The sequence below is a fragment of the Pseudorasbora parva genome, chromosome 12 (assembly GCF_024679245.1).
Source record: "Pseudorasbora parva isolate DD20220531a chromosome 12, ASM2467924v1, whole genome shotgun sequence".
Classification (NCBI taxonomy): domain Eukaryota; kingdom Metazoa; phylum Chordata; class Actinopteri; order Cypriniformes; family Gobionidae; genus Pseudorasbora; species Pseudorasbora parva.
The window spans coordinates 24,618,129-24,629,839 of NC_090183.1; the positions used below are offsets into that span (position 1 = coordinate 24,618,129).

Genomic DNA, 11,711 nt, shown 5'->3' on the forward strand with positions numbered 1-11,711 from the left:
CTGTGCTCTTAAAAGAATAAATGGCACAATTTTGTTTTGCCAATGGGGATTACTATGGTGAGGTTTTCTTTTGGAGAAATCATTATATAGACTACTGAAAACCAATAGGCTATAATTCAAAACAAAATGAATTAATACTAAACAAAAATACAATTATAAAGTTAAGTGCACAATTGAATCAGTAAACCCCTGTTTACTTGTTATTTTTATTTTAACACAGTGGCCACATAAACTACTTTGCAAGTCATATTACAGTGTAATCTATTAGTTAGCACTGCACTGGGCCATGATATCAATTAATAAAAAAATAAAATAAAATAAAAAAACCTACTCGTAAAGTCTACTTTTTGCGTAACTATTTTGTGGAACAGCTAATTTCACGTTGCTGTTTGTTGTTATTGCTGCGTTGTAATTAGTTTTTGCAGCAAGCAATATGTGTAACATGCACACAATGATGTAAAGTGTTACCATAAACGTATTTATGTCTAATGAAGATCTGTCTGAGAAATTATAGCGGAGGGAAGGTTTCAAAAGAGCATTGAGGAATCAATGAGTGGCTCTAACGTGTAATGATGAGGTACAGGTCGCTGATTGGACAGACGCGCGCGCATGTAACCAATGAGAGGGGAGATGGGGAACACGAGGAATGTGTTATAATAAAGGAGAAAATATGACGTCAATGTAGGAAGTCATTGTAGAGCAACACTACAACGATTAGTGGCAAAAGGGAGCGTGATGTCGAGGAGTTAGAGCATCCCAATCTCTCCACACCTCAACTTTGAAAGAAAGTTCAGTAACCATAACAAAAGGACGTGGACTACACAGATCCACTTGCTTTCCTCATTTCACCTTGAATGTAACAACATCTTGGAGCGCAGGCTATACTTCTCCTTTTCTTTGCTTTATTGCAAGGATTATTTCATTTGCGCGTAAGAAATGTTTATTTTGCACTTTTCCGGGGCTTTTTTACTGCGTTAACCTTTGAGTTCTGTTCGTTGTTTCGCTGATTCCGTTTAAGTGTTTTCAGTTCTTCTTTCGTTTAAAACATTGTACAGGAAAGTTGTTATGAAGACGACTTAAGTGCTCATCCTTTTCTTATACTATGGAAGGATCCAGTGGGTCTAGTTTCGGAATAGACACTATTTTGTCCACAACCAATTCTGGCAGCTCAGTACTGATGAACGGAGATTTTCGACTCGGTGACAGTAACAGAACAGCGGATTTCAGGAGTCAGGCGACCCCATCACCATGCTCGGAGATAGACACTGTGGGAACAGCCCCCTCATCCCCGATCTCAGTCACGATGGAGCATCCCGAACCGCATCTGGTCCAAGACAGCCTTCAGCATCACCATCACCATCATCATCACAATCCGGCTCAGAGTTTGCAGCTTTCACCCCAGCCTCATCCGCTCGGTCAGGCTGGCTGTGCCCCCAGGACTGCCACCTCCTCCTTTCTAATCAAAGACATTTTGGGCGACAGTAAACCGCTTGCAGCGTGCGCTCCTTACAGCACCAGTGTACCATCTCCACACCACAGCCCAAAAACAGATAGCGGAACCGCCCCGGACGGTATCAGGCCCAAACTAGAGCAAGATGAAAACAGAAGCAAACTGGACAAAAGAGATGACATTCAGAGTGATTTGAAATGCAACGGTAAGAGTGCGTTTTACATGCAAAATTACATAAATCGATAAAGAAACATAGGGTAACCCTTTAGATCATATTATCTGTTTGGCATTTATTACTACTTGTTTATATAACTGATTTAATTAACAATAGCCAATGTGAGATTTAGAAAAAAATAAAAAATAAATCGCCAAACAATCACATACAAATATTATTATTACGCTGTAGGCTACTTATTTATTTAGACAGTAGCCTGATATGAATATTGCATCGTACCACGACACAAAATACATGAATAATGATAATAAACACTGATGAAATAAAAAATGTCTTATATGTTGTTTAATATTGCACATCTAAGCATATGCGTTTAGCAAATCTAAGCATATGAGTTTAAAGAATGGTCTTCTTCATTGTAAAATTAAAAGTGCAAATAATTATTGAATTCTTCGGAACTAATTGGTCATGCGTATTAGTATATGAAATAAGCAATCAAATCAAAACGTAGTTTTGGGAAAAATAGTAAAGATTGCTTAACTGGGATGTAACAAACTTTGTGAATCCACCACTGGAATATTACAATAATTCAGTGGTACGAAATACCGATACCATTTCCACGTTTTGTTATCACTATTATTATTATTATTATTATTATTATTATTATTATTATTATTATTATTATTATTATTGTCCACATTAAAGCCAAATTTAAGGCTTTGTTTATTTGCCTGTATTTTCATTAAGAACCAGTATTACAATACAATAACAATATTGGTAGGCTGTCACTGAGGTTATTCTCTGATATTAGCATAACAGATGTAAAGGCTGGTGAATTTTGCCCGGTGTGGGATCCTCCCTAGTGAGTCAATTAGAGAGATTATTGTTCTTCCTTGAGGGGGGATCACGGAGCCCAGCAAAAACTGCTACAAATAGAGATAGATTGACATATCGATCCTGCTCGTTTTGTTGTAATATTTCCGTCTACACGCGAGGATCTAATTTATCTGGGAAACAAATAAGTATATTTTTTATATAGCCTACCTGGTATTGAATTTTTCTGAAGATCCTGATACTCATAATATCAAGACGAAATAATCGAACCTAACCAGGTTGCATTTAAATTCGAGGCCTACAGCAACCGCAAGTTTCTAAAATAAACATTTTAAAAAGTAATTAGCCTACAAAATTATGAGACTGTTTTCTTATTTTTAAGTAAACTCATACAATGACTATATCCATTAGCCTATATAACTACGCTTTTTAAAATGCATTTTCATCAACTTTCAATCTACTTTTTTAGGAACAAAAGAAGAGGGCGATCGGGAAATTTCTAGTTCCAGAGACAGTCCGCCCGTCCGCTCTAAAAAACCTCGCAAAGCGCGGACGGCCTTCTCCGACCATCAACTTAACCAGCTGGAGCGCAGTTTCGAGAGACAGAAATACCTCAGTGTACAGGACCGAATGGACCTGGCAGCAGCCCTAAATCTCACAGACACACAAGTCAAGACTTGGTATCAAAACCGACGGTAAGTTTCCACATAACATTCATAATAATAATAATAATAATAATAATAATAATAATAATAATAATAATAATAATAAAAGTTTAAACAGCACAACATTTTGATTGTGCAAGATTATTATTATTATTATATATATAGCCTATATATAGGGCCTATATATATATACATATATATATATATATATATATATATATATATATATATATATATATATATATATATATATATATATATATATATATATATATATATATATATATATATATATATTACATAGGCTATTTTTGCATTTATTTCTGGATCTATAGAATATTTGCAGATTTGAGATTTTATTAGTTGGCAATCATGTATTGAAGTTGTTTTTATTAGCTATTATTATTAGCCTATTATTATTATTATTATTATTATTATTATTATTATTATTATTATTATTATTATTATTATTAAGCTTGAATGAACGGCGCAACAATATGCTATATGTAAATCAATTTATTTTAGCATGCTTGTCTGCATATAGGCCTATTTGACATTTGTTTGTCATATTAAATTATTTTAAATCATTCGATAGAAATTAGCTTATCATAAATAATGCTATAGCTTATACTTAGGCCTACTTTAAGCAAGGCCTAAAATATTTTTTTAGATTTTCTCTTTTAAATCATTTTTATTTTTTAACCAATCGTCATATTTTTTATGATAGCGATTATATTTAGCCTACTGTAAGTTTGTCATTCTGTACATAGTCTTGGCAATTACGTTGATCGGAAATTTGGCAACATATAATCGTAAATATGACGGGGGAAAAATAAATTGTTTTTACTCACAAAACAATTAACACGTTTATCGTTTTTATTATAGCCTACATATTTGACGTGGGCTATTTTGAAAACATGTTTGGGTAATTTAATATGCATTTAAATGAAGTTAAGCCTTTTTTATGCCAGAATCAAACATGCCCGCGTCGAATAATCTGGCCCACAAGGAGCCATGTGGAGAATTTAATAATTGATTTCTTGTATTTTGATCTCATTGCAGGACGAAATGGAAGAGGCAGACGGCTGTCGGATTAGAACTGCTGGCTGAAGCTGGAAATTATTCGGCTTTACAGAGAATGTTCCCATCCCCGTATTTCTACCATCCGAGTTTATTAGGCACCGTGGACAGCACGACAGCGGCCGCAGCCGCTGCTGCCATGTACAGCAGTATGTACCGGACTCCGTCCACACCGCATCCATCACTCCAGAGACCGCTCGTCCCCAGAGTGCTCATTCACGGCCTGGGGCCCGGGGGACAACCGGCACTAAACCCAATAGCAAACCCAATACCGGGTACACAGCATCCTCGGTAAAACGAAAAGACACTGAGAGACAAATGTATCACAAGTGATGTGACAGACTGCGCTGAACTTTCACAAGACGCTTTTTTTCATCCAGAAAACACCGAGAGACGATTTTATCGAAGAAAAAGATGTATTATTTAATATGGACCATTTCTGACTTTAGGCCAAACTAAACCAGACGAGCCTGTGACCGTGACAGTAAAATGACTGTTCATTGTCAGATTGTTTGTTTTGTCTTTTTTTTGGTACAAATACACTTATACTAGTACATACGCTTATAAAGTTTATTAGATTTAAAGAAAAGGTGAAATAAAGACAAAATGTTAAAAATATAATGTCAGACGCTTTCTCTTGAGGGGCCGTATGTTTACCACTTTTCATGTGACCTTTTTGGAGCTTTCCCTAAAAAATAAGTTTAAATATTGATTCCCATAATTCCAAAACGAGAGATCATGGTGAATAATAATAAAAGAAAAATATTTAATTTAAATATTCTAAATATCTTACATCTTATAGTCTTATAATTCGAGTTACTTGATTGTCATTTAACATGTACAACATTTGTTTATGATGAATTAAGAAAACGTATTTATTTTTTATTTTTTATTTTTTACTGTGTAGTAGTCTATCTAGTCCTCGTTTTAGGGCACACCATAAGTTCTTTGTAAACTCTATAAGCCCGTCTGAACTCATTAGCATAGGCGTGCATTCAAGTAAAGCTCGGGACCGGTCTGCTATATGAGAATAGATGGTTTGATGCATTTACTCTGGGAATGGCGAAGCTGCTCCCGGTCTGGCAGCTGTTCTGTGGGAGAACCGCCGCGGACAGACAGCAGGCGTGAGCCTTCTCAGCGTGAGTGAATTAACAGAAACATTCCATTTAAACAATTATAGACCTTTGTAGAACGCTCCCGAGATTAATATTCGCTATTTGTCATTCGTTTTAAACAGCAACACTTACGACCATGCTGTAAAAAACGCAACGAAACATAAATCCAACTTTCAGGAACACAACCATTTGAACGTACATATTTAACCTTCAAACCCGCATTTCATTACCATTTCGTTATATTTGTATGTCGAATAGCATAATTCTTACACTAATGGATAAAAAAGGTATCAGTGAGTGAGTGTGTATGAACGTGGTCTAAAATGAACAAAAGGAATTTTAAATAAGAGACGCGGCAAAAATCGAAATGGCCATCCCTTGGTCAAAAATGGCTTATAGGACGATTTACACTGAATGTGAAAGAAATAAACGAGACGTGACTATAAGTAAGCAAGTGGGTTTTCTTAGGGGAATGTAATTAAGTGAACATTACAATGCCTTTCTTTTTGAGCTTGATAACATCCCCTGGAGGACGAAATAGACTGCAGGATAGAATAGCCTCAGGGCGCGTTTGTTTGGGCTCCTCTAATTGGAGAATAGGCTGCTGATTTCGGCGCTACTAAATTCTTATTAAAGCCAAGTTGACCTTTGCTATGTAGTTAGAAACAATATGACGTGAGCAAGCCAGTGCATGATATCTTACATTTTGTTTTCATACTAATAAAAAAGACAGCATTTAGAAATAAAGTCAAGCTATCACAAAATGTTATAAAATCATATGCAAACAAAGCGTAAAAATAGCCAAAATTTAGAAACACACGCTCGCACTCACACACAAATAGCCTAGAAGAAACCGAATTATGGATTTAGGCCTATGTTAAACTTAAAATAAAAGCAAACGAAATTCTGTATATTCAAAACTGTAAAGGGTTGGGGTATCGATAACTAACAAAGTTAGAAGATGTCTAGCTGGAGTTCCTTAGTGTTGGATTCTTGGATTCTTTAGCTTTTGGAGAGCACGCAAGACAAATTCAGTCAGTTGTGAATTTACTCTAGCACACTCAATTACACAGCCAGTTGCGGCCATTTCTAGACAACATTTATTTTTAAAAGCGTGTGTTAAGCTGGAATCGCTTCCATGCATTTTTTTTTTTTTTTTTTTTAGCAAAATAACCTATTTTAATATGGGCTAATAATATAGTCTGCGCATTGATGTTCTTGCATCAATTGATTGTAATGAGTTAAACAACTGACATATTTTTGTTAGTTTTTCGTTAATATGATATATTTAAAGCGCATTGAAGAACATTATCAAGAGTTTACATGTAGCTACTAACGAAAAAATTTGCCATATCGTAAAATACAGCCACTCGTTGCTATAGCCTATTGCTAATCCAATCTAATCCGATTGTTTTATGTAGCTACTATTCAACAGTACATTCTTTACAATGTTCATAATTAATGCAATTATTAAATGGGACTATGTTTAATGGTAAATTCTGAAGTTTCGCACTCGGTTTTTCAATACGACAAAGTGGCATTTTCAAACCTTTCACTGTTTTTAAAGCTATTCGAAAGAGGAGCTATATATATATATATATATATATATATATATATATATATATATATATATATATATATATATATATATATATATATATATATAAAAATAAAAGTAGAAAACACAGGTTATAAGGCAGTGGGATACCTCAAACGTGTACTTCATAATTTTCTTGGTAGGCACCATTTGTTTGGCAAGTAAAAATGTTATGTTGACGCATGTTATTTCCCTTTTCTCTGCGCCACCAGCAGCTGGACTGTGGAGACCATTAGCCTTATGTGTTGTTGTTGAAACAGTATCAATTTAATTCATAGAAGTGATGCTTGGTAGCATCTTCAAAACATTGCGGGTCAGTAAATGCTCAATTTGCTGTGGCCTTCTGACCAATATCTGTTCGTTTTGTTTAACCTTTGGTTAAAATTGACTTCCAACGGCCGGAAATGAGGGAAGCCAGGCACTGATAACGAGCTAGGTGAGAGGAGGGGTGTTGAAATTAAAAGAGGATGTTCAGACCTTTCATTTACATGACACACATTATACGGAACAGATTGCTGCAAGGAATTGGTTTGTTCTCGTTGCTTCCAGGAGCCCAAGTAAGGTTTTGTAATTGCCACATTTTCCAGCTGATGCCATGTTAGGGATGTCTTACTTATTATCCTAATGAGGGAAACGCACCAGCTCTCAGAGGCCCGCTCATTACCGCATTACTCGCTCGCACTTTCTTAACGTACCATCTTTCATTCTCAAACGACAGGGACAGATCCAGACGAACTTCTCGAAGATGGTCACATTGCAAGGTCACTCGCTGAGTCGTTGAAAGGCGACAAACAGTCGTGTGGGATTTAAATGACGCACCCAAGGCCCGAGTCATCTATAGTGCCGCGCAAAACAGCACGGAAGCGCCACATTAAGCATCTGGGTGTCCCTTAATTACCGTGGGTTGGATTCTTAATCTTGCCCTGTGGTGATGGCGAGGTGTCAGGATGATGAATTTTAAGATGGTATGTTGTCAACGTGTGCAAATTCAAAGCTGACTGAATTGGAGGAACGGTTTTAACAAGGTTAGAATCGTTTAAAGTGTGAACGCGGATTTCTGCCAGGAGGCAGAAATGGTTGACAGGCATCGTGGTATACCTCTGCATTAATAGTAATTTTTTTGAAATTTTTAGCGAAGGTGTGAAAAAGACTAATAGCTACCTTTAAAAAAAGCTTTTAGAAGCCTGCTATCGTGATTAAGAACTATCTGTTCCCAAACACTCAAATTATTCATCAACACTCAGTTCAACACTCAAAAATGTTTTTATCAAATGCTTTTACCCCACTGCTAATATTCATGGCCACATTGCTTTCAATAGACTCACAAGCACAGAACCTGACAGTTATCTGGCAGTAGGCTGTTAAATATGAACGCATTTCTATTAGATTAGAGAAAAAAACTGTTGATTAAACTGATTTGAAAGATTATATTCCTGCACATACATAAACTGTTTTGCGAATTTAACTAAATAATTGTATAATAAAAATGCCAATATGAAATGACAGCCATTTTATGTAAACATATAAAAACATCTATTACTCTGTGCCTCAGCTAAGCTAATTCATTGTTGACTTGACAATACTTATTATTCAGAGCTGATGGCTGCAATAATGTGCTAAAATCATTGCACCACATATCTTTCTCACCAGTTATCAGTTCAATAATTAGAGAAAATGTCTATTTGGTTATTATCCACAGATGGTGCATGCGTAAAACTGTCATTAAAGAACGCTGTCAATCCTGAGAAAGAAAGACAAATAAAAATACATTTACAATATAAGCACAGAAAGAATGTTTAGGTCACCTGGTAGAATGGCCAATGGCTTGATTTTGATTCACAAAGACTATTAAAATGTATACTTAAAATCACATTGCCAAATTAACTCAAATCTAAAATGGGTTGTACAAGACATTTTCAGGAATTTTGAATGTTTGTCATTCACCGAAGAAATTAACTGGACATTGTGATAAGTGCCAATGTCAAAACTGACTGCTAGAAAGAAAGCAGTGACATTATTCCCATAGTATTTCATTCGCAAGCAAGACATATCTTTTAACAATAAAACAAGTGAAATGACTATTTCAACTGTTGGTGTACTAGTGGACTTCCACATCTGAGACTATGTGTGGCTTAGGGCATAAGTGAACTGTTATTTCTGTAAATCCCACTTCACTCAGTCCTGCCAGGTATTTAAGGAGGAAACTTATTACAAGTGTCCTGAGCCATCATTTCATCAGCCTTTTCCTGTCTAAGCTGGAACAGTCATCTTCCTGCTCCTGTCGTGGCATTAACGCTCATCCATGACACTTCTGCTGAATGATGCATTAGCTGAGTGCTATCATGGTTTAAACGCTCTCATCATTTCAGCAAAACCAGCCTTTTCCCCTCTCCTTTTTCTGCTCAAGTGACGGGACAGCTGATGGCGGAGAAGTTCTGCTAGCTTTCAAGTTTCAAACCAGCCACCGTCATTGTACGTGTGGCCACATGAAGGAGCACAAGAAAGGAAGGGGAAAATTTCTGTCAGCAACAATGTCAAAAGCTTCAATTCTTACAGAGCAATTAGGGGTTTCATCATCTCCGAGAGGTGTCAGCATTCATTACGGCTCAACAACAGCTAATTGCTTCAAGGTTAAAATTACAGATCTGACAGCATTATTTTAAGTGACAGACTCAAGCTCTGTGATGCTTCACAGTGGCAACACACTGACATTAAGAGAGACGAAAGAGAGAAAGAGTGCAGCTGGGTCATAGAGAGAGAGAGAGAGAGACGGATAGATAAAACGAACGAGGAAGAGAGAAAGCCAAGGGAGGAGAAATGCTGTTGAAATTACTGCACATTATAAGTGTGATGTGGTACACCTACTAATGCTCTCATAGGAATCCACTCAAGTGCCTATTAAAAGGCTCATGTGATCATGATGTGCTCACTATACAGTCTTTTCTTCTACCTTTCCCCAACCAATTCAATCTGCAAGCAATGACAAGCAGGTAAATAAACCACAAGACGTGAACTAAGTTCAATTGAAATTAAATGTATGAATAAAATGCGGAGTTTTGTACAGCGCTGCTCATTTATGTGCTTTTGGTGACTGTGTTCCGGCCGCATTGTGAATTAATTTAAGGAAACCTGATCTAATTGTGGACAATACTTTGCACCCGTTGGCCTCAGCACAGTTAAGATAGTTGTCAGCTTTATTAGTTTGCCATGTCATTATTGCAAGCTGCATGAAACATATTGTTACTTCTGGCCATTCTCTTTTCTTTGTTTTTCTCTTCTTTTTTTTTTGAGTTGTGGTCTGGCTTTTACCCGCAGTCATCATGTGGGTGTAGGTGTGTGAGTATGTGGACTACACTTCAAATTAGAAAGCTGGTGCATGGGGAAAAATTGAGCGTTTTTGAGTGAAATGAATTATAGATTGCTGCATGCATGCTGGGCAACGGCTGGAGTCATTTCTTTCAAGTGAGCAGTTGTTTACCCTTCTCTTTTTCCCTCTTCTTAAAGTGGAATACCTGATCCTTTGAACTGATTGTTTGTTTAACCGCTGTTGGGAACGTAGAATCCCTGAGGTCTGAGCAAGTGTTGATCTAAGATTGGATTTAAAATCGTCTAATGAGGAACTCTTTGGATAATTAGCACAGGCTGAAATGCTTGTGGATAATTTGAGTACCTCACTACGCAGTTCAGGGGAGAGGGGTGGGGGAGCTGGATGAAAGAACACGGAGTGCAGGGTTAATGAAAATTATCACATCAACTTGGTCTCTACCTTTTGGTGTTATCCTTTGTTCTGTTTTGACTGCGTCATTAGGGGAGCAATGGAACAATTAGCTGTGTAGTTCACCGAGAGGCTCTCCAATGCCGGAGAGCTTCTGGTGTGGCTTTAGCTCCATAGTGGTAATTAGACACTTGGAAGTGTCGCTTGCCGAGTCCGGCAGAAAAAGAGGCGGCGGCACCTTGTCTGTGAGGGAATGATAGATGTCCCACCCTGTACCCAAACCCTGAGCTGTGGGATACCACAAACAAGAGCTGTGCTCATTTTCAATAATCATACAAGTCATGACTGGCTTGCCATAGAGCAGAGTGTTTCCTTAGATTGATCCATTTGGGACTGGCCTGTTGACACTGACTAACTTGCGTAAATATAATCGCCCCTCCATTCAGTTTACGTGTAGTCAACCATTTTACTTCTCTAGCCCAATATAAGCATTGGTTCATTGGGCAAGTGTGTCTCTCAAGGGCTAAACAATCACACCACGTGCGCCCGTTATGTTTAAACATGCTGTCCTGCATAGTTTGTCTCCTGCTTTTCACTATGTTTGAGGGGTGATAGCTTGGGCGTGTTTTGTTTGTTATTTCTGTTTTTTCCTCTGAAGACCCTGAATGTAGAGCAAGGAGAGCTCATGCGATGTCAGAGTTAATTACATTTTTAAATTGAGGTTGTCTTTGGGCCGCTGCTGGGGAAGAGTGACAAAGCCAGGCTATTAAGAGCACGGAGGGTGTGAGGAAATAGGGCTGAGACGAGTTAGCAGATACCTGTGAGGTACAAGCCTGGGCCTGCCGCATGGCAGAAATGTGATTAGAAGCCGGCGTTAAGCATCAGCAGGTCTTCCTCTACCCCTCTCGACGGCTGTGGGGATCCAGCTAGAAAACAAGTTGTTGATTGCTGCTGAATTGTCAGCTTTTTTATGTCACGTAACTTCCTAGGCCTGTGAGGACTGGCAGTGGAGCTCCATTCTATTAATATCCGCTTCTTGCACCTGTGTGGACAACTGGCAAGATGGAGAGAAATTGGAAT

General features: G+C 37.5%; 1 protein-coding gene across 1 annotated transcript; it reads left to right on the forward strand.

The window, feature by feature from the left end:
* Positions 1 to 703: 703 nt before the first annotated feature.
* On the forward strand, positions 704 to 4,757 carry barhl2 (BarH-like homeobox 2). Its single transcript, XM_067458387.1, has 3 exons — positions 704 to 1,655; positions 2,929 to 3,154; positions 4,187 to 4,757. Exons 1-3 carry the CDS (start codon positions 1,103 to 1,105, stop codon positions 4,497 to 4,499), a joined length of 1,092 nt encoding a protein of 363 aa, XP_067314488.1. The 5' UTR covers positions 704 to 1,102; the 3' UTR covers positions 4,500 to 4,757.
* The last annotated feature ends 6,954 nt before the right edge of the window (positions 4,758 to 11,711 follow it).